This window comes from Canis aureus, chromosome 32, assembly GCF_053574225.1.
Source record: "Canis aureus isolate CA01 chromosome 32, VMU_Caureus_v.1.0, whole genome shotgun sequence".
NCBI lineage: Eukaryota > Metazoa > Chordata > Mammalia > Carnivora > Canidae > Canis > Canis aureus.
The window spans coordinates 36,627,615-36,651,951 of NC_135642.1; the positions used below are offsets into that span (position 1 = coordinate 36,627,615).

General features: G+C 40.1%; 1 protein-coding gene and 1 long non-coding RNA gene across 9 annotated transcripts in view; both read left to right on the forward strand.

Moving 5' to 3' along the window:
• The window catches only part of MAP2K5 (mitogen-activated protein kinase kinase 5), a 257,977-nt gene that overhangs the window by 174,520 nt on the left and 59,120 nt on the right, over positions 1–24,337 (forward strand). For 6 of the 8 annotated variants that reach the window (XM_077881621.1, XM_077881619.1, XM_077881617.1 and 3 more), the window contains 2 exons: positions 18,755–18,781; positions 19,093–19,125. In XM_077881621.1, the coding sequence (XP_077737747.1) occupies positions 18,755–18,781; positions 19,093–19,125 (60 nt within the window). The remainder of the gene's footprint in view (positions 1–18,754; positions 18,782–19,092; positions 19,126–24,337) is intronic. The other 2 variants (XM_077881620.1, XM_077881616.1) reach the window with 1 other exon arrangement.
• On the forward strand, positions 135–16,747 carry LOC144303438 (uncharacterized). The gene is made up of 2 exons (XR_013370491.1): positions 135–15,745; positions 15,956–16,747. It is a non-coding gene; the product is annotated as an uncharacterized LOC144303438 (long non-coding RNA).

Sequence of the window (24,337 nt, forward strand, 5' to 3'; positions counted from 1 at the left end):
CCATCCTTATAAGCTGTTTTAAGCGAATTCTCCTGGTACCCATGTGGACATTTAAAGGCCCTTCACTTACTGAAATGTGTCTTTTGTATCCTTTTTCTTTTACAGTTAAAGCCATCAGATGAGTGGGAGAGAAATCGCCTAAGTTATTAGGTTCAAGAGTGTTAGACTCACTTGTCAAATTTGTAGGCTTCTTTGCTTAAATATAATCTTTTCCTTGAAGAGAAAATCTAAAGTGTAATTGCTTGGCATGCATGCTAGCATTTAGTCAGACTTTAGTGTATACAGCCTTGCTGCTTAGCTCTAGGTAGCCCATCAAATTAAAATCACATTTTCAGGATTTATAGCTCATTAGAATATTTATCTTGGTAAGCCTCTTATTCTGTCAGTAATTTTTAAACAATTCACTGTTTGGCCAATTTATACAATCCCCTAAAATTTTGTAAATGAAGACACCCTGTTACAGTATAGCTCTCAGAGAAGTCTTAGTAGAAAACTTGTAAACCATCTCATAAAAATGCCAGAGATTAAGAATGTAGCTATATTCTTGAGATTCCTAATGTGTCGAGTAATTAACCAGTGAGATTTGGTAAGTGATGAGTCTAAGAAACGGACTGCTGTTGTGTTTGACAGATGAAGCATTTGGATGCTCTGGTCAGATTTGGGAAGAGGCTGTACACCTTTGCAATTCTGTTTTCTTGAATGTTTAAGTATACATTTACTTGATCAGTCAAGTGGAAGCTGGAAAATTCTAATGTGCTGGACTCCCTAGTTAGCAATAACCTTTATGCCAGAGTGGGGGGGAAAGCTATATTCCTTGAATCGTGATACAATATTGTCACCAAACTGGGACTTTTATTTGAAATAATAGAAGCAGCTTTGATGCCATTAGGATTATTTCCCAGATCTTTCAACAGAAGTTTGTGCACTTTGTTGCTAGAATCAGTAATGACATTTGGTGGAGTTGGCATTTATTTTACAGGCATTGCACTATAGACTGGAGACTGGGAAAGGGTACTGAATCGATGCCCTTCCTGTCATCACACTGTCCTCAAAGTACATGAACAACCTTGTTTATTTTTGTAGTATTCCAGACACTGGATTAGGAATAATACCTTCTCTTTGGCCCATCACATATCTCACTTGAACCCCAAACCGTTCTGTGAGATGGCATCCCCTCATAAATTGGGCATACCAAATGGTTGATTTACTCAATGTTGAACTACGGTGAGGTTAGTTCCTTGGAATCCCAAGCTCAGTAGTCAGGAGTGAACCACAAACTCGCAGGATTGGGAGGGCTCTCAGACATCATCGAATCAAACCTCTGTACCATGTCTCTAGAAGCAAGCATCCACACTCATCTTGAATACCTTGAGTGATAAAACTCACTACTTTATAAATAGCCATCCAGTCAAAGCAGCTTTCATTCTGTTTACCAAGCTGAGGATTGACGGCTTCATCCTCATTGTCACCTGTTGGTCTGACCCTTGAACAGGTGAAAGCCTTTCTTATATCCTCATGATCACATAGTTTTGCATCTCTTCTGTCCAGGACTGGGGACAATCCCAGGACATTGCTACTTTGAACTCAAAGTCAGGTCAGGGCACCAGATCTGAACTCTTCACTAGTGGCAATTTGAGAAGACGGGCCTATCAGAAAGAGCTCCTGACCAGGAGCTGAAAGATGAGAATGGGAACCCAGCTCTACCACAAACTGTGGTCACCACAGGCCTTAATTCTTGCTCTGTAACTCCTTGGAGCTTCAGTTGCCTTAACTCTATATTGCAGATCCTGATACCTACCTTTCCTGTCTCATTAGAGCAAGTATGCAGATCAAATGAGTTTATGGACAGAAACCACTCGCGAAAGTAACAAGGGCCCAACCCACTGGCCCTGATGTTGGGCCATAGCACAGAACAGAATTTCTGGTTGTCAACCAAAGTTCACAAAAGGATGTGCTCGGCAACCTGCCAGCCACAACTGGAGCAGAACATAAAATGAGCAGAGAGGAGAGGCCAGCTTTGAGACCTGTCCTCCCACCAGCCCAGCGTCAGTGCTGCTAACGGTGTCGTTAGCAGTGCCTCTTCCTGCCGGTGACACAGTGTGTATCCAGTGGGGACCCAGATGAGGGAAGGGTGTCAGGAAGGTATCAGGGAGAGTCAGTGGCCTGGGGCCAATATAAAGATGAAAGGACTGGATTTTTGTTGAGATAGTCTTCTCTATGAACTTCATTGTTTTGTGCATTAGTTTTTTATTTGTTCTTGGGAAGGACTGTCTAATCCTTTCCTTTAGGCCTTGAAGTTGCATAGCCTCACTGGCATGCGGTTTAGGACTCTAGAAAAAAAATTTAGGAGCCTCTATAGACACACAGCCATATTACTACAACTTTAATAGGAACAACAGCAGTGTCTTGGGTTCATCTAGCCCCTTTCTGATGTCAAGCTTCATTCAGATCCCTTCCTGTTATCTGACTCAGGCTGTGAATCCCACCTGCAACAGCTATTATTCCCATCCTCCAGGTGAGCGACCGAGGCCTGGACAGGTAAGGCACCTTACCTGTGCCTTCACAGGGATGAATGGATACAGTTAGATCTGGGTCTGGTAGGCAACTAAACCAAATGCATGGGCTCGGTGTACTCTGAGCATGGTTGGCTGTTCACACCACTCCTCTTCTTCCCACTGAGCCCCTCCAAGCCCGTCTCCTGGTTTTCCATCTCCAGGCAAGGAGGCCTCTTGTGTGATAAGATGTGCTGAACACCGAAGGCCATACCATGGTAGATAATGACAAGGCCATTCCCTAGAGCCCTTTGCTTTTGTACCTTGTGTTTAGCAGAGTGACAAGAGGGTCTAGAGGGCTCCAGAGCTCTCACTGACCCTACTGCCATTAAATTCTGGGTGCCTTTGAAGCAATAGGATCATGAAAAATTGTGTTTTTATATAGCTCACAACCACATATTATCTTCATTTCTTGAACAATTTAGCATTAACAGTAATTGGGAAAGATGCACAGGTCTGGAAAAGGACTGGAGCTGTGTATAGTTAATCATGTAAATCCAAGTTCAGTTGACTTAAAAAACATGATGGTGGGCAATGGTTTGTTTAATGACACCATAATTTAGGAGAAATGAAAAAGATTGCCTGCTAAAAATTATCATCCTTCATTCAAACTTTTCAATAGTGCCTTGCATTAAGATGATAGTAAATCCATTAGGGAGACTTCTCAGGGGATGTGCTAGCTCTGACATTTGGAAATTTGGTAAGCAGGATGTCTGCCACAGGAAAGTGAAGATAATACAGATACAAATGTATTTAAAGTACTTTTGTATGTATAAAAATGTTGTTGTTCTTTTGGCTACAATTCCTGATCTTGGTTAATAAATTACATCAAAATGACCTGAAGTTAAAAAAAGGAAAAAAATCTGAGCAAATAGTGCCCCTGGTATTGTAAAGCTTTGAATGTTTTCACACCCCATTAATTTATTACTTCTCTTTCTTCATCTTTAAATTTCATTTTTTTTTTCAAAAATTCCGACTCCCCGCTGCTGCAGTGATTTTCATCTTGTTGTTAATTTTCCCTGCTCCATATGGAGCTCCAGACATTTCACCTGGAGGCTGTACTAGATTTTGTTGTAGTGATCGTACTTCCGGAGGCCAAAACTGTCATTTAGGGTTCCTGGTGCATCTGTCTGCGCCAGGCTTTTCACTGGCATGGGAGAGTGTGAATAACAAATTGGATGCACCTGAGATTCAGATGATTAGTGTGTTTTGTGAATCTCCACGACTTGTAAGCAGATAGCTCTGGGGGGGCAGGAGGGCTGTACGGCAACTGCGGGTGAATCTGTACTCACACCTTACATTTGGGGCTTTGCGAAGGAAGCGCAAACATCCCAGGCAGTCTGAGTGCAGAGAGAGTAACAAATATTTCATCCCGCCTTGTCATTGATTAGAAAAGAGCCTTTAATTTCATTTCACCCCATGTTGTGATTAATTTGCATTCTTTGTCAGAAGTTAATGGAGTTTTTTATGGTTCACTCTGAAATCCGTGAAGACATCAGACTTGATCTGATGTTTATACAACCGCCAGCGGAATTTTTTCGTTTGATTGATGGCAAGCTTGATGTTATTCCAAACGGCTTTTTAAGCTGTTTTTAAGAATTATTTGAATAAAATGCAGGCAAGATATTGTTGTAACGATCAAGATTATCTGTTAAAAATCTGTTTCAAATAAAGACGATGATAAGTAGTAAAAAGGATCAAAAACATAAGAGATATAGTGAATGGCAACGTTATTTGTTAAAAATACATAAGAATGGCATTCAAATAAGTTATTGCAATATCTAGAGATCATTTTTCTTGAAAAGAATATACTATCATCTGGCCAAATAGAATAGTTAAGGCTACGGTAGAAGGAAAGTCTGGATCTTTGGGATTAAAAGCCTTTACTACCAATTGGCTAATTCTCATTTATTCTGCTAGCTTTTGCCACCAATGTACAAAATAGAGATCTAGAGTTCTTAACTCGAGGAGACAGGGTCTGTCAGGCCTGTTAGCTCAACAAAATGATGACGTATTACTTGTCTCAATAAAGAGGCATTCTTAAATCCCAATACAAGTTCAACATAAGTGGATAATAGAGGATTTTAAGTGAAAGACATGCATTCTTAATAGTATAATGACTGGCCTTTTTCATAAGATAGTACAGAAATGGAATTCCCTGTTTTAAAATCAGAATACCCCAGTTGTTTGTGGGTAAACGGAATGTGTGTTCATCCCCTGTGCACTATCTATCAAAGTACGAGAGAAGCTGTAGGTGGCGTTTGCTCAGAACCCCCTGCTACTAACCAAGGAAATACGTTTTGCAAATGCTTTTTGATTACTAATACCGTTTGTTTGATTTGGGGGCTTTGCCTTGCTTCAGCAGATTCTTGCTTTGCTGTGATTGCTGCCAGTGAAACTTACTCAGGTCAAAAAGCTACTTATCTGAGCACTTTCACTTAAAACAGATTAATTTATTTGCTGTATCTGAAACTTTGCTAAATAATTGGGTGGGTTTAATTGAACTTACTGCTTTCTGATCCTTGTATTAACATGATCTAAGGTCCTTTTTATTATATACAATCCATATTATTGACCAAATTTGCCCTGTTTTCATTTAAATGTAAGCAGCTTGTCAAGGAGAAAATATTTTGTTTAACTTGGCTTGGAAACCTGCTATTTTAATGTGTTTTTCTTTTTCGATTGACAGACTGTCTTTTAAACATTCATTTATTCTGTAGTAATAAATTGTGCTCTAGATAGAGCATTTGTCTCATAATGGAGTAGAAAGCGTGTGCTCTTAAAACTATTTTAAAATATTAAACACTTTTCAAAAACTAATGCTGAAATTCTAGTTTTTATACCTAATTTTATTCATGTTTTAAAAGCCTTTGACTATGCTACTACTAATCCTAATTTTGATAATTTAATATTGTTTTATATCCAGTGTTAAATTCAGACCATAGATTTTATTACCTTATTTATGTACTGATGTATTGATCATGACCAGAGCAACCTAAAATTGCAACATAATACCTCAGAATTTGACCTTCTTCGAAAAGAGGTATTTGGAATTTATCCTCTGTTACGTAAACTTTTTGAAGTCCGGAACATCAAGGATTCTATAAAGTCATAAGTATCCAGTTTTTTGTGTGAGGTCTCTAGTCAGAGGGGGGAAATAAAAAAACAGTAGTAGGTAATTACCCCAAACTTTAAGTACTCACCTGTAATTGGCAAGACTCCAAAAGAGCAACATGGGTGCAGTTTTTTTGCTAGCCAGATTTTTAGCCTACATGTTTTAATCCATTATTATTTTCATTCTCGTTACTTAGGGTATAGACTAAGGGATTTACCTATGTAACTCTTAGGAATCCCCAAAGTGTGGGTTGCTTAGAAACATGACATTTTTCATTAAAGATAAATTACTTATCAATACCTCATTTGGGGTAAATGCAGTTAGCCAGCTAGGCTAATGAACCCTGTCTTTTTTAAAACACTAACCCCATGTTGTTTTGATTTTATGGCACCTCCTAAACTATTTCATGACATACATCTCAATTCAATTCAACATGTATTTGTCGTTGAGAAAGCACTCTGTGCTGGCACTGTGCTGAGCACCGGAAGTACAGAAATGAAACAGATGTGGTCCCCGCTCTCAAAGAGTCTAGTCTAATGGAGAGAAAAATATAAAACACGTGGCAGTTGATGCAAAAGGAACCCAATAGGAGGTAGTATGCTCTGGAACTGGTCGGCTCACTTTAGAAAGCTGTGAAGGTTTCACCGAGCAGGTGATGCCAGAGCTGAGGCTATGAGGCTAAAAGAATGGGAAAGAACTTTCTAGCCACTCTAGTCAGAAGGAGACTCATCTGGTAAAAGCTAAAGGTCTGAAGCAGCATGTTGTATGTAGTATCCTTCCAATACTTTAATTCAGTAGGGTACTACTACTTCCACTTCTACTACTACTACTATTACTTTTATTTCCCTACCAGTTTAGAAATTTCCCTAAGTAACTTTAAAGCAGCCCTGGAAGGGAAGGAAAAAATGGAAGGGCACAGTGGTAGAGGAGAGAGGTGATGTGTCAGGATGGAGATGGCAAGTGCAGCAGAGACCAGGTAATGAAATTGGGGTTGAGAATTTCATGAATCCCTTTGAGATGACTGGGAGCCAGTCTGAGGCTGGAAATCATTACATTTTAAGATCTCTGCCCCCAAGGTCAGCTGGCACATGCCTCTGAGGGACTTGGCACATCACAGGACATTTTCTAGACTGCTGGGGGTGGGGAGTTGTCATGATCAGATGAGCTAATACCTAAGAGGACACTTTGAAAAATATAAGAGGGTAAACAAGAGCAAGGTAATATTAGTATTATTTATATTTCCAGAAAGTACTTTAGGGATTTACTTATGTAGCTCTGAAAATATATGACCATGTCTCATGTCTCATACCAGGTAGGACTAAAATGAATTACTTTTCTGATCCCACAAGAGCCTTCCTTTACAGTCTTTCTTTTTTGAGTTATAATTTATCATTCACAATCACAATCATAATATATAGAATTATATACAGAACTTAGTCATTTTTAGTTCAGTAACTGGGGACCCTGATTCTTTTACAATTTTTAAATAATCTGTTTAGCCCGGAAATAGAATTGAAGTTTGAAGTAATGAACTTGGTGCCCAGTCTGGCTTTCAGGTGGCAGGCAGCTTTGCCATCTTGTCTCCCTCTTGGGCTCTGTGGTCTGGGAGCCCTTCCACTGTTACCACCTTGGTTTTTATTGGTGCTGTCTGCTACTTCATGGGGTCATAGAATTTCAGAATGTAATGAGACCTTACAATGATCTATTCCAACTCTTTTATTTCATAGAGGAGGAAATGGGATTCCAATAGCCATTCGGTGATTCACTCATGATTACCAGGTATTAGCAACAGAGTTCCCACTCTAGAGAGATGGTTGCAGGGAGAAAGGCACCCAGAGGCTTTGAGCCCAAATGGCCATTTTTATTTTACATAACCATCCACTCAAGTACTGCCTCCAACTGGCGTGTCTGCAGAGATGGAAGGGACTTGTCCCAGGATGCTTCCTGTCTACCAGATAATTGCTGATGGGTACAGATCCCTGCAGGGAACGTGGTCCTCAACAGTGGTAGCAACAGCAACAAAGACATCAACTTTGATCGCACTCCAGTGTTTTACTTATCACTATTTTCAGTTTAGAAAACTTGGATAGATTTGGGACTCTAAGTTAAAGAAGGGGGCAGACCCAGCCAAGTTTTGTTTGAGCACAAATTACTTTTTAGATGTTTAACAGTTCTGAATGAATGCCTGGGGGGGGGGCTTGGGAATTCTTCCTCAACTAAAATGCTAATGATGCTCAGAACTCAACCCTCTTTAGTGCCAATAAAATGGACAAGCTAAGTTCGTTGAAAACTCACTGAGTTGCCTAAGAAGAGCAAAGGAGATTTGATTTAGGACTGGAGATTGCCCAGGACACACCAAAGAGGAAAGAGGGTCCCACGGGCTGCTAGGAGCTAAGAAAGGAGACAGTTGTTTGTTTATGCACACAGCCAGGGTGTGAGCTCCAAGGAATTGTGGGAAACTGAGGCAACCAGTCAGAACCAAGTGTGGACTCTGTTATGCCATATTCTGTCAAAGTCTGTAGATGTTGACTGCCATGAAGAGAGGGAATGAAAAGCTAGAGAATAGAATGGTCAATCTTAGGAGGAAAGGAGGCCAGAGGAGGAAAGAAAGACCAAAGAGGATAATGAAGCTTGTCTTGTTCTCTGTTCAGAAACAGGCTGCAAAAAGCACCATTCTGTACATAAGGAGACCTTGACTACAGTCCTAGTTCTAGTTTGGTTAAATGCAGTAAGCAAAAGAAAGTTGCCAGCTAAAGGCCTTCCTCCACCCCCTGTTCTTTGGACAGCCCTTTGCCTCCCTAGCCAGGCAGCTACAAATGCTCACTGACTCACTATAGAGTGGACGGGGAGGCAAGAAGTGACACCCCCAGCAGATAACCAGTGGAATCGTTGGCTGCCCTCCCTCCCCACCACAGATCTCAGTTTTCTCATCTGAAAGAGGAGAGAGGTGTGCTAGGTCAGTGATTTGCAGAATGATGAGAGACAGGACATGAAATAGGTAGGTGGACATTCACTCCTTGACACACACAAACACACACACACACACCAATCCACACACAAACCCCAGAGCAGTTCTGTTTTTGTCTGTTAATTTTTGCTTATGTATCTAAATAATATCTTATAAGAACTTAGGGTTATTTGGTAAACAGAATCAGAAACATGCTGGCCTAGTTCCTTCTGTGGTTTCCTTTCATTTTGTATGAGCAACTTCCCCCTCTTTTCCCTATCTTCAGCTGCTTTTCTCATCATCATCTCCCCAAGTATGCTCTTGGATTCTTTTGGACCAGATTTTACTTATATCAAAATGAGAAGTGTGCCCTACAACTCAGAAACAGAAATCAAACTTTGTTCAGTTCATTCTAGATCCATGACTTCTTTAAATCTTGTTTTGAATCTCATTTACAGTCAAACCAATAAGACACATGTTAATTAACATCATTACGCGTAACTGTATTTCAAAATTCTTTCCTTTTTAATCCCATATAAAACATGTAGTGACTGCAATTGCAATTTATCTCAAAATCTCAGCAGGTCAAACAATGTTGTCAAATACATCATGGCCAAAAAAAAATTTTATTTTATTTTTTTTTTTATTTTTTATTTTTTCAAAAAAAATTTTTAAAGGCAGCAATATGTAGAGTCTTTGCCCATAAAGAAAGCATTCCTTGAAATGCCTGAAAATATCCCTTTTTTGTGGGACACTGCCTTAGAAATCTACGGCTCCTTGAATCTAACAAATTGTATCTTATCCAAATGAGTGTCATTTAGGAGAGAATGCAAGCCCTCTGCTTAAGTCTTATCTTTATCACTAATTTTCAGGGACCTTCAATAAGTCACTCATTTTTAAAAAAATTTTTTTTAATTTTTATTTATTTATGGTAGTCACAGAGAGAGAAAGAGAGAGAGGCAGAGACATAGGCAGACGGAGAAGCAGGCTCCATGCACCGGGAGCCCGATGTGGGATTCGATCCCGGGTCTCCAGGATCGCGCCCTGGGCCAAAGGCAGGCACCAAACCGCTGCGCCACCCAGGGATCCCTAAGTCACTCATTTTTGTGGACCAGCAATGGTAGCTCATCCATCCCCTGGGTCCCAGACTCCAATACAGTGCCTTGTATAGAGTACTTGATAAAGATATATGAATAAGTGAGTTAGTGATTTAGTCTAACTTGACTTTTTTATAGGTTGGCATAGCAAATTTTAGAATCAGAAGGAACTAAGAATCAATACACACTTTTAGGCTTTAAATTAATAATTTTGTCCCCTTTTCTTCTGTGTCCATATTTCTACCCTATCCTGCCAGCATTAATACCTGAAGGATAAAAGCTTCCAAAGAGTTGTCTTAAGATACTTGAGGGTTTTATATAAGAAAAGACATGGATTTGTACTGTCAAGAAGGTAGAACTGGAATGAGAGGTAGAACAGACAGACAGAAGACCTAAGCTCCCCATCACTGTAGGCATCCAGGCCGAAGTCCAGTCAGCTAGGAGTATAATGAAGAAGGGATTCAGGGATCAAACAGAGGTGGGTCAGACTAAAAAACCTTTTAAGATTCTTTCAAGTCCCAAGAGTCTATGATTCTGTTTCAGTGTTGGACAGGCCTCTCCTCAACCAGACAAACAAAAGGCTGATGATGTATTTCCTATCTGTTGCAAGGGAGAGGCAACAGGTAGAAACTTCCTCAGACTTGTTTAGATTCTGCAGTTGGTTTAATCATATACTTATTTTGACTCTCAAATACCCTGGTCAGTATGAAGCATATAAGAAATAGAATATAGGAAAGAAGTAATTCTTCTTCAGTCCAAGATTAATAAACTTCCATGTTTCTCTCCATGAGCCAACTATGTGATATGGCTATCAAAATCATGAACACACTTATAGCTTCTAGAAGTTTCTTCTACTGAGTGGTGTATAATGTCCCAAATAGGGTGACTAAGCCAGTCAGTCTGAGGTATGTGTGCAGGTGTGGGTGTCCTGCTTTATGAGGAACACATGCACATGGAACCACATTCCAAGAAATGCCATCATAGTGGTGGAGATTGTCAAACCACACCTAGCTCCTCCAGGCAGTTTTCCAGTTCAGGTAGCGAGAAAACCCAACTCAGGTTGCCTCAACTACAAAGGGACTTGATTGAACAGCATGGCCAAAAGTCAAGTATTGGTGGGTTTAGGTAGAACTTGGTCCAACAAGTCACTTTTGACTCTGTTCTTGGTGGACTTCTTCCTTCACAGACCAAGACTGGCTTAGGGTTCCAGGGCGACCTGCTTCCCTATTAGAAGGGAAGAGCAGGTCTCTCTTCCCCAGAGACAACCGGAGGCCCTAGGCTTCAATTTGATTGGATAAGTTTAACTCCCCAAGCCCAGGGGATCTAGATGATACTGACTAGTTTAAGCCTGAACCGCATGTCCCACCCATAAAGCTGGTGGTGAAGTAGCTGGAGGTGAAGCACATGGGCTATTGAGGGGCAGGGGAATGTTATTAGAATGTCATTAGTAATAGAAGGGGGGAGAATAGAGGGCAACCAGTCATAGGAAGAAAACAGGATGTGCACTCAGGAAAGAAAACATTGTGGAGAAATAACCCATCTTCAAATATGCAAATTGCCATCACTAGAAGTCTAGTGACTACAGCTCCAGACCATGGGCATATCTTGTGGGAGGACGTATTTGAACTCATAATAAGAAAGAACCTTCCAACAATTTAAGCCACCCAGGATCGAATAACTGAAATCCCATCACTGGAAGTCTTCTAGCAAAGACAGGATGCCTGCCTGTCAGGAATATTATAAAGTAAATTGCCACATGGAGCAAGGAGTCAGACCAGGTGACCTCTAACATCGTTCTGGATTCTATGGCATGTAGAGGATTGGAGCTAGTAGAAGTACAGACCAAATGAGAGCTTCAGAAAAAAACCCGTTAAGACATTTTGACATGTTAAAAATCTTTTGCTATAGCAGGTTTATTTGACCATAAAGAATGGAATGGTCAACAGGCCTTTCTCAAAAAAGCTGCATCTCCCCTAACTGCCTGCACCCCCCATACACACATAATTGATGTTCTAAGCTAGATTCTGAAACAAAACCACCCTCTTTTGGAACAAAGAAAAGGGAAAAGTTTGATACAGCAAATGTATCTTCTTTGAAAAGAAAAATATTCTAAATCTTATCTGAAAGGAAAGTGCTTAATGGACATCTTGGCCAGTCTTTGTACCACTAGGGAGAGGGTTAATTTTATAATTCACATTGATCATTTTAAATTATGTTTCTGAGCCTCTGCTTTTCTCACAAAATTCAAGTCTAAATATTAAAATTTACATTTGCCCAGAGGATGATTTACTAGGGTTCCTATATACCTATGTGGAATAGGACATGAGCTATGTCAATTTTAAATACACAAGAGATAAGAGTGTAGACCGGCAGTCAGGTCCTTTCTTTCCTGCTCACTGACTGGTAGACCCAGCAAATGAATAATGTTACACTGTACCTTGATGCTCTGGCTGCTGTGTTTTGTGTGAAAATGCATTGTCCTTGATACTCAGGAAGCGGTAAGAGCCAAGTGATCTAATTTATGGCTGTGATGATTTTCTTTCTGGTCCCATCTGAGCTGAGCCCTCCTCTGGGCATCGTAGAGACTTTCTGTCCCACCTAGCTGTTTGTGAGATTCAGGGATGTCTGGTTTTGGCTTTTCAAAACTGGTGATTGCTGAAGGCAGCAGAGAAAGATGCCATGAGTAAATCTTAAAAGGTGGGGAACCTAATGACTCTCTCATAGCCCATTGAGTCGCTCCTTACTAAATCTTCTTACCACCTATTTTTAAGTCCTTAGTTTTTAATTAAGTCTCATGATTTATTTTGAACTTGAACAGGGACCAAGGCTGATAAACAGGAGAGATACAATGGCACATGTGAATTTTACTTGTTCATTTTATATTTTAGTAATTAAGTATTATTCATTTTCTTTGTTTCCTCATGCATTCAATATCTAAAAATATCAGTTTGTCAGAATTCCCATGTATGGTTCACTAGAGTACATTCTGTTCTACTTTTTTTTTTTTCCTAAAGCAGTCCTTTGTCTAGGAAATCTTACTTTAAGTTAGTGGTACCAAGCATTGTGGTTACCTTGTGGTCATGTGGAAATAATTCTTTTCTCTCACTGAAGCCTTTTTGAGATTTGAGCACTTTGGTTTTATAAGTTATAATGCATTGGAGGCCATGTGTCCCTAAGTTTTAGCACCCAGCACAGTGCCAGATAAAATGAGATTGAATGCCAGTACCAGTTCTCCCATGGGTAGGAACAAGTGCTGTGGCACCTGAATGGAAGCTATGTCTGGGGGGAGTCTTCGGATTCCTCTAGTTCATCCCTTCACTTTGTATACAAAGGCTGAGCCCAGTGAAAGGAGGGAGCCTCTGAGGCCATAGGGGTCTGACAGGAATTCTGGGGGGTTTTCTCAGTGTTTGTGCATTTTCTCTGCACCAGGCAGCTTCCTGAATCAGCAGTCAGGTCTAGGCCAGTCTGTATCTATGATCTTGGACACTGTGGCCCTCTAAACCTCAGTTTCCCTAGCAGCAAAGTGAGTAGATTGAAGTAGACTATCTCTGCAGCTACTTTCATTAAGAAAACAAAAACTTTAGGTCATTATTCACTTAGAATATAAAAGTCTCAATTTACCATAATCCTGGTTCATATTAGGCAGGGTTAGGCTGGACGCATCTGATTTGGAAAGAGAGTCTGCAAAATAGCTTTCGTTCCTAAAACACAAAAATGTAAAATAAGAATAGAATGTTGAAAGCTAGAGTGTGATGTCAGTGACACCACACACACACACACACACACACACACCCCTGGTATTCTTTAAAAATGCCAACCATATCATTTAATTTTATATTTCCTTTTTCTACTTAAGAGAAAATAACACAGGCTTGAAAAGCAGTAAATATGTAAAGAGAAAATTTGTCAACTGATATTGGAAGATCTGACCTCGGTCACACATAAATCTCTCCGACAAGGGCTGCAGGGCAAGTCATAATTTCTGAGAGTAAAAGAGAAAATGAAAGCTATAGCCGGTGTCTTCTCGAACTTACGTAGGTGGATCATTTTAGTTTCCTGATTGTGCTTCTGCACATAATGTAAAAGGGCTGGTGGCAAGTCCACGGCTTTCCCGCTCTGTAAAAAGCACCTCTACAGAGATGGAAATGGAACGTGGGGCTCCCAGACTTGCTGTTTCTCGCTGGAGTCGTGGACTAAAAAGTTGAAGGCCCCAGCAAACTTTTGCATTGGCAGTTTCCTCTCTAGGATCATTTTCCAGTCATTAGTCATGTTATAGGAGCTTTTGAGATTGCCAACTACTTGGTCCTTGCAAGGAAATATATGATAAATGTTACTGCAGGAATACCCCATAACTGATACCTAGGCCTGCCTGTTAGGAAGGCAGTCTTCCCCGTTTAAACATACAAGGATCTGTCTTACATCAAACTGAGGCTTAACTATCTCTGGTTAGTGTGACTTAAGTCTTGTAGCTAGGGGCTGAGAAAAGAAAAAGAAAAAGAAAAGATTCATCTAATTAGTCTATCAAAATGCTACTAGTTCTGGAGTCTGATTAGAAAAATATAAATGATCGGAGCAATTGCTGTTCTGCTCATTGTCCCAGAGTACTGGTTACACATAGGAAACTCCCACCACCAGCAGAGTGTGCAAGCAGGACTCTGGACTTGGACGAGTTAGTTATAAACGGCATTTCATATGTTGTGGGGTACAGGCAGTTCATCAGCCCTAACAATATTATTGTGTTCCTCTGAACTCTGCTCTCACAGCTAAGCATTTGGACGGCAGACCTAGAATAAAGGGAGGCATTCACAAAACTAACATTTTATATCGAGTACCCTTAGTACCACTTTTAATGTGCTATAAAACTAGGGGCTTCACTCTTTCATGAACTGTGTGCAAAAGCAGAGGCAATGACTGGAGGTTGCCTTTGCTTCAGTCTGTTTTATGCTTGCTGCTCCAGTACAGTAATGCGATCTTTGAAAAAGGTAAACAACAAAGAGTTTAACAGTGAAAAATATGCCTAATATAAATACAGTCGAGTCCATGGCAGTTCAGAATTTGAAAAATATGACTGTGGCATTAAATTTTCTGGTGAAATTAAACAGAGGAACAAAATACATCCTTGAAGGCAATATATCTGAGACAGAGAAAGGAAAGGATATATCTAACTCTATGGTCTATGTGGCATTCATATAAAGAAAAGCACAGTAGCTTTATTTAATTGAGAAAATGAATCAATTACAATGATATTGCATCATCAAGTTCTTGTGAAATAGAAGATATAAGTCACCGCGTTGTGTAACAGTGTTAAAAAGTAATTGAGTATCTTAAGCATTTTGAATCAATTTCAGGTAGTAGCACTGCTACCTTAATACAAAATTTATGAAGATGATTTCATATAATATGTAGCTATCAAAGCCGTGTAATAAAACCTGGTAACAACATCTCTCTTTAAAAACCTGGGAAAATCGGTCTAGTTATAAGATCGTAAAAAAAGACTTTGATATTGCTGTTTCTTTCTCATAGTAAAGAGAAAGCATTAAAATAGTAAAATTTTAAGTTGTCTTAAACCATGGTTTCTTTAACGCACAGAGTAGGGCAAAGTGAAGAACTCTTAAGAGCTCGGTTCATGAGAAAATGTTCTCCCCTGAACTCATTTCACACCACTTATATGTTGCTGGGAACAATGTTCTACAATTTATTCCTGAATTTATTTTGAAACATCTCACTTAGAATGTTTGCTGCATGTTTTCCCTCAGAGAATGTTGTAATCCCCCTGACTATCGGAAATTTGTGAAAAACATTCTCTTTGCCAAAACTGGATTTCTGATTCTTAGTTCATTACAAGTAACTCTCCTGTTGAAGCAGATATATCTTACTAAGAATGGAGGATGGGGGAAGAGTATCCATGTGTACTTAGAAAAAAATAAAAGCAAATGCCAAAGGTGTCTCCTACCATAGGAGAAGTTACCTGGGCCTTTCAAGACTTTTGGAAGGTGGTATGGCTTATTAAAATCCTTATCCACTCCAGGGTAGTGTAGGTAACCTGTCTTCCTTTTTTAATTTTTTTTTAATTTTTTTTTAATTTATTTATGATAGTCACAGAGAGAGAGAGAGAGAGAGGCAGAGACATAGGCAGAGGGAGAAGCAGGCTCCATGCACCGGGAGCCTGATGTGGGATTCGATCCGGGGTCTCCAGGATCGCGCCCTGGGCCAAAGGCAGGCGCCAAACCGCTGCGCCACCCAGGGATCCCCCGTCTTCCTTTTTAAAGTAAATCTTTACCCATCACAGCATTATCCAGAAATACTCCCTGACTAGAGGAAGGAGCAGTAATTCAGCAAAGCATTAAGTGGGAACCATCCAAGGCGACTTGACAGCCAGTCAACATTGGGCAGAGGTTTTGGAGAATGGTGACTAGGGAGAGCAGGGATGAGTGGGTGCCATGTGCAGTTGGGGTAAAACATGGGAAAGTGCTTTCAAGCATTACGTGAAGGGTCTGCCGATAAGCCATATGGATGCAAAAGAAATGCGAAAACATATATTCTGCCCTTGAGAAGCTTGTAGTCTAGTTCAGAGGAACCCGCCAAAAATTGATAATTTATCAACTTTACCACACCAAGTATAAATATATACAAAATCCAGTTGTTTTTAAATAATGCTGTGACTGTAGACAGATATAATACAGATGGTGGAAAGAAAGGATCATGGGAGAAACCCCGGCATCACTGTTTCCATGGCCTTGGGCCTGCCCTGTCTTCTGGGAAGCCAGTCTTCGATCAAGAGGCTACAAATGATCATCCCTGGGGCGCCTGGGTGGTTCAGTCCATTAAGTGACCCAACTCTTGGTTTTGGCTCCGGTCATGATCTCAGGGCAGTGAGATTGAGCTTGAGCCCTGCATTTAGGGTTCCTTGCTCAACGAGGGGTCTGCTTGATGTCTCTCCTTCCCCCTCTCCCTCCCCCCCTGCTCCTCTCTCTCATAAATAAATAAATAAATAAATAAATAAATAAATAAATAAATAAAATGTTAAAAAAAAAAAAAGAAATGATCCTCCCTGCCAACCTAAGGGTGGTTGTGCAGAACAAATATACATGGAAAAACTTTTTATTTCATTTATTTTTTTTGAAGATTTTATTTATTTATGTGAGAAGGAGAGAGCACAGGCAGGGGGAGGGGCAGAGGGTGACGGAGAAGCAGGCTCCCTGCTGAGAGGAAACCAAGGGGGAGCTGAATCCCAGACCATGACCTGAGCCAAAGCCAGATGCCCAACCAACTGAGCCACCCAGGTGTCCCGTGGAAGAACTTTTAGGACACCATCAAAATTTTGTTAATTTAAAAAATACATTGGACTCTTGAACAACATGGGTTTGAACTGCATGGGGCTACTTATATGCAAGTTTTCTTAAAGATAAATACAGTACAATACTGTAAATGTATTTTCTCTTCCTTAGGATTTTCTTTTTTTTTTTTTTTTTTTTTTTTTTTTTTTTTTAAAGATTTATTTATTCAGAGAGAGCACAAGAGAGGCAGAGACACAGGCAGAGGGAGAAGCAGGCATCATACAGAGAGCCTGATGTGGGACTTGATCCAGGGTCTCCAGGATCACACCCCAGGCTGCAAGTGGCACTAAACCGCTGCGCCACCAGGGCTGCCCCTTAGGATTTTCTTAATAACAGTCCCTTTTCTCTAGATTACTTTATTATAAGAATACTACATGTAGGGGCAGCCCTGGTGGCTCAGCAGTTTAGTGCCGCCTTCAGCCCAGGGTGTGATCCTGGAGCCCCGGGATCGAGTCCCATGTCGGGCTCCCGGCATGGAGCCTGCTTCTCCCTCTGCTTGTGTCTCTGCCTCCCTTTCTCTGTCTCTGTCTCTCTCTGATGAATAAATAAATAAAATCTTTTAAAAAAAAGAATACAACATGTAATACATATACTGTGTAAAATATGTGTTGACTATGTTATCGGTAACACTTCTGGTCAACAGTAGGCTATTAATATCTGGGGAGTCAAAAGTTATACATGGATTTTCAACTGCACAGAGTCTGGCATCCCTAACCCCTGCATTGCTGATTGATCAACTGTCCTATTATATATTCCCTATATTTTACTAGCTGATTGCAGCTCAGTTATCTCAGCAAACATCTGACCCGTCAGTATGATATTTGGTTTCTGAAATTTTCCTTCTTGGGAAATGTAGTGCCTGGGACTCCATTTTCATTGAGTTTGTAGTAACTGCAGTCACTTGTGTAGGGGTGGGAGTTTGAAGAAGTGTTTAGTACTTCAGTTACTGGCTGTGTTCATTATCAATTTTTGTCACATTTTAGTAACTTTCTAAGAAATATGGCATATCCACGTTAGATGCGTGAGCGGCCTGCCTTCACAATGTTGATTAGAAGTAGGCATTCACTTGTCTCTACTTTTTATTCCCTGAAAAACACTGTAAAACTTGCATGAATTTGAGTTTCCCAGGGAGCATTGCTTCCCAGGAAACAGGCTGAAAGAACTTTGGAAAAGGTGGAGTTTTCACCCCACTCTGGAGTTAAAGACAAATACTTCAACCACATAATTAAAGTTTTCTTCACAAAATAGGGGATTGTGAGCAGACACTGGCAGGAATCCAAAATTCTAATTTCTGACTATGATTTAATTTCAATTTTAAATAAATCGGTTTTTAATTTAAAAAGAGTGAGCTTCATAACATTAGCAATGATTGCAACATTAAGCCCAGTGTTCACAATCTAGCAATATAAAACATTATTTATATCTGAATCGTAAACAGCCTTTTGAAATGGATTATGGTTTTTCTCCCTATTCTAATACAACCTGGAGGGTACTAAAAAGTGTTGTGTGAAATTAACATTCTGCTGACTTTCGCCTATAAATGAGAAGCGAGCTATTAACATTTGTGTATTTTCATTATGTAAATTGTGTTAACACATGCCCACAAATTGCCACCAGCAATGCAATAATTTTCTCTCAGTGATCATAATGTGTCCAAGTGAGTCATTTTGATTATGACATGCTAATTACATATTGCCTTTTTTCAGATTCAGAAAAACCAGGGATCTTTAATGGTAAGCTTTATGAGTTCAGAAAAAAATTCACTTTTCTTTTTCCTGATGGCTGCTTCCTTTGCATGCTTGAATGCCTTGTTTTAAACTTAGCAAATTGCATTTTGAAGAAAATGCAAACCTTTAACTGCCTGTATTAGATTAGGTACCATTAGAAATAATAGAACATCCTGAGCATCAATGTTTTTATAAGAGTTTGCTGTTGTTGATTAATCTTGCTATATTTTATTGCATTAATGATTTTTTCTTTCCACTCCACTGTAAAGATATTGCATAGAGGCTAATACTTTTTCCTTTCTTCTTTCCCATTGCAGCCTCTCCAGCTTCTGCAGTGCATTGTTGATGAGGTGAGGCATCGTCTTATGTGCTTTCACTCCTAAAGTCATTCCTAATGGTGTGGAAAGCTTATATTTTGTTTCCTAATGAAGCACAATGCCCAACATCCTCGGAGCAAGTTGTGTTGTATGGCTCTGAGCTGTGTTACGTGGACTGGCCTTGTCCTGAATCCCACTCTTCTGATTCTGGCCCAGAATCCCTGCCCAAACAGACTGTCCCACAGGCTGGTCCTCAGGGGTATCGGAAGCCCTAAAGACAAAACAGGATAATATTAATTCATCGTCTCCCTAGCCAGATGGGGATGGAGCCGGAAATTAAAGTGGTATCATTTTTTTTTCCATAGCAGATATTTAAAGTCATTCCAGTAGACAGGGGTCAGAGTTGAACAGCAGACATAAGCTGGATAAAATTTGTCTTCCTTGCTTTATTTACCCAAAGCATAGCAGGGTGATAAAAATGTTCCAAAGCTCTAGGTCAACGGTTCAGCTTTAGTTTCCTAATTAGCCATTTTCCCCCAGAATACATCCCTAACTTCTTGTGCCTTAAACTAGAATCCTCACATTTTTAATCATCCTACCTCTGATCATCCTTATCCATTTAGTTCCATTGTCCTTTTGCCTTCATGGAATTAATCTACCTGCATTTCTTTCTCAATCTACTTTTTCTACTTCTTATTCTGAATGTAAAGTCCGTTTTAAAGGCTTATACTGCACAAAGCTCTCAATCAAGAAACATTAATGTTTTTTTAAAAAACACTTTTTCTGGGCTTGGGCTTGCCTACCAGCAATGTTTATTTTTTAAACTTTAATTTTACAATATTTAAAACACTTGTAATGAAGGCGATAAATGATTCAGATAGGAAAGTTTGAAAGAAAAAAACAAATCGTAATTCATAATTATTCCTCTCAATTAAACATCTGTATAACCAGTTATGAGATTTGGGAGAAAATATAAAGATCCTCCTAGGAAAAAAACAAACGTGCACACATATCACAATAATAGTAAGAGTGGGGCTCTAACATCCTTAATGGTTGCATCCGTCAGTCCATATATCCCCTGCAAGCCATAAACCATGTTAGTGCAAAAATGAAGGCATCGTCCTGAAACAAATGGAGGTCCCATTATCTCAAATATCAGACAGGCCCCCTGGATCTAATAGCTCATCAATATCTTCTGTCATCTTAGATTCCAAAAGCATCCTATCCCCATCAGAATCCTCCCAATTAAGCTGATTTTCCTGAGGTCCCCCTCCAGGGTTGCTTAGGGCCATGCCCAGGGAAACTTGGCTTACTCAGTCAAATGCACAGCCTGCCAGGTTTTCTGGACTCTCCTGTTCTTGGTCTGCCAGGCTCCTGAGCATCAGAACATTCAGGTACAGATACTACTCACCAGCAGTATATATTTTGCTGGAGAGCTAATTTGAAGGTTTTTCTCAATCCAATAGATGTTTTCGTTCCTTATTTAATGTAGTAGTGATTGCTGTTAAATTTAAAATATTTTACTTTCTTGATTTGGGCAAAATCCTGAGATTTTTTAAATTATCCTAAGGAGATGTTGTTCTGAGGTGGGGAGGACAATAGCGTTTAACTTCAACTGTTTGTTTTTCTTTATAGCATTTCTTCCTCAGTTGAGAGAAAAATATGACTTAGACATTTCTTCCCACTTATTCAAAAGATATAGTAAAATATCTTCTTTATGGAAACATGGGAAATTCACATTGTATTTAGTAAAACAAACATAAATTGATCTTAAAACTGAGCTCTGTTCAGCGATGAGTATTAGGAAAGAATTGGCCAGATGACTTGCCTTATGCAAAGGGCATCATGGCTTTTAAGAAAGAAAGGATGGCAGGGGCTGGGGGAGGTGTTAATTACTGTGCTTGTCCCATATTTGTCGGATTTCTCATTGCCGTGGTACAGTGTTTATCAAAGGGTGGTCTCAGGACTAACTGCATTAGATTCTTGGACCCAGATCACTGAATTAAACTCTCAAGGGATGGAACCCAGGAATCTACATTTTACCAGTTTCCCAGGTAACTCTCTGACATTCAGATTTGAGAACCTCTTCTGTAATGTCTTTCAGGGCAAAATCTGCCCTTTTAGATCCCAGAGGGCTGTGAGCCCTCTATATTCATTTGTACCTGACTTTCAGGGCTTCTCTTCCTGCATGAATATAACCAGCTAGGATTTGGGCCATGTTACTCCTTGGGTATGAGATACACCCCGTTTTGAAATGTGTATCCAATGATGGTATATACAGTTTCCGATAGAGAAAAGTCAGATCAAAAAGTACCACCTGTGGGCAGCCCTGGTGGCACAGCGGTAGAGCGCTGCCTGCATGCAGCCCGGGGTGTGATCCTGGAGACCTGGGATCGAGTCCCATGTTGGGCTCCCTGCGTGGAACCTGCTCTCCCTCTGCCTGTGTCTCTGCCTCTCTCTCTCTCTCTCTCTCTCATGAATAAATATATAAAATCTTTAAAAAAAAAAAAAAAAAGTGCCACCGTAAGGGAGCTTAGTTCAAACAGGATGGGTATATTCAGAGTCATAGATAAAATGGCTAAGTAAAGCCCAGTATTACATACTTCATTATTATGTGGATGCCTCTTGACCTCCTGGCATGGCCTAGTAAACAATGAAAAAACAATAAAACAAGACCAGGTGGGCAGGAGCCAGCCCTAAAGTGGCCAGAGGTGAATGTCAGAGCCAGTGTGGGAGTCAGGAAGTGGAATTGTTGAACAGAGCTACCAGATGTCCAAACAGAAGACACCAAAAGTTAAACATAAGTAACAATCACGAATATGAAATTTGGACTACAGATCAGGAACTGAAAGGATAGTCAAGGTAACGAGAGAATCAAGCTCCAATCAGAAATCAGGACAATCCAGTTTAATTTTGGTATGCAGAGTTCATCTGGCTTAGAGCTGGCTAACTCAGGATATGAGTGATATCTTAATACCATCAATGCCTCGACTTGCTTCTCTCAAAAGAACTTCTTATTTTAAAACTGTTACATAATCAGGCCCTCTCCAAGCCCTGAATACCTGTGATATGAAGTACTTGATTAGTTATTACGTGATGAGTTTCTATGTATGCCATGATGCCTTAGCCATCTGATATCTTTGGGGAATAAGATAGCTCCTGTTGTCTAGATAACTGAGATTTACCACTTTAAGCTCTTGACATCAATGAGAAATTTTCATTTTTGGAAAGAAGTGTTTCTAAAATGCATCTGCTCTTGGTAGCCTGTTGACAGTGTATAATGAGTATCATTTAACCTTTCCCTTGATGACTCAGGTCCTTGTTTTGAACATGATACCAAACTAAACTTTGATGTATTGATGCCCTCTAGGGCAATAAAACTGTGGACTTACCTTATTCTTTCACTGAATTTTACCAACCCTTTTGTCTGTATTTGGCCTTGGCACTCAATGATATGCTTGGGCCTCTTGAGGTGTACAAAGCCATTTGTCCCCAGGCTAAATTGCCCTTACATGGCTGTGCTGCTCTTTTTTTTTTTTTTTTTTAAAGATTTTATTTATTTATTCATGAGAGACACACACAGAGAAAGAGAAAGGTAGAGGCACAGGCAGAAGGAGAAGGAGGCTCCATGCAGGGAGCCTGACATGGGACTCCATCCAGGGTCTCCAGGATCCCGCCCTGGGCTGAAGGCCGCACTAAACCGCCGAGCCACCTGGGCTGCCCTGGCTGTGCTGCTCTGCTTGGTGCTTTCCTGTGTTCTCTCTTGTGATCATCTCTGGTTTCTTTGGTTATTTCATTCTTGACAGTGATTCCCTGCTGCCGCACTGATCTAACCATCTGTGTTCGGTCTTTGCTCTCCTAATAGTGACCCTAGCAAAACTAGCAGGTACCAAATGAAATCAGAAATCCAAGTGGTAAAAAGAAAAAAGAAAAGAAAAGAAAAAGAAATCCAAGTGGTATGTGTAAGGTCAAAGCTCATCTGAGAAGGAAGATAGAGACTTGTACCTCTCTTTAATGAAGTAAGATGGGTAGGCTTGTTTGCATTCATTGAGCAGATAGTTATCAAAAGTTCCAGCTATTTGATAGCCCAAGTTGAGCAAGGCACAGTGAGGACAGGCTACAAGCCTAGAGAGAATTTAGGCTTCCACTCAAGGCACCTAGGCCGACTGCAGCCTAGGTGTGTAAGTCAAAGTAGAAAGGCAGGAGCACAGTCCCACATCCTGAGCCACTACAGTGTTTTAGGACTCAGGAAGCTACATAGCCATCTAACACTCTCCCAAACACCTAGGGTCCCAGCATGGCTGGCAACAAAGGATTGACCCAATGGTATTGTGGCAGGTGGGGATACACCAGTGATTTCTGAGTCACCAAATCCCAGGCTGGCTGGAGTCAACTAGTAGAGGCCATCAGTGGATTAAGGTGCTAGGAATTGCAAAGATGGAAGTGAGAACCTCACCCTTGAGCCTACCCCTAAGTCATTCACAGCCTTAGAAAACATATGGACACAGAAATGAATAGTATGGCTTGGTGTAGAGGGCATCTATCCAACCCAGGGACAGGAGGGTTTGTCTGGGGGTGATTAGGAAAGATCCTTCAGGATAGGTGGCATTTAAGCTAGGTCTTAAAGGATGACTAGGAGCTTCTCAGATCAGGAAAGGAAAAAAGTTAATGTCAAGCAGAAGGGTTTGAATCCTTCTTGTGAGTCATTTTTAAGTTCACAGATGTGTTTCAGAATATTCAGATTGTCTAAAATATGACAACCAGAAAAATGAATTATTACTCTCAGCATATATATATTTCAATCATATGCCTAAAAATAAATTCCTATCTAACATTTGTAGGTGCTCAGCAAGACAGCAAACCCCGATTTAGACTTCTATTTATTCACTTTACTAGTAAAAAGTGAATTCTTTTTAAGTCGTGCTTATACCTGATCAGTAATATCCTCTACATGAAAGTGTTGATTTCTTAGAACTACAAGACCAACAGACACATGAAAAGATGTTCAGCATCCCTAATCATCAGGGAAATGCAAATCAAAACCACAACCAGATATCACCTTACACCTGTCAGAATGGCTAGCATCAAGAAGACAAGAATTAACAAGTATTGGTCAGGATATAGAGAAAAGGGAACCTTCATGTACTCTTGGTGGGAACGTAAATTGGTGTAGCCACTGTGGAAAACAGTATGGAGGTTCTTCAAAAATTTTTAAATAGAAATACCATATGATCCAGTAATTTTA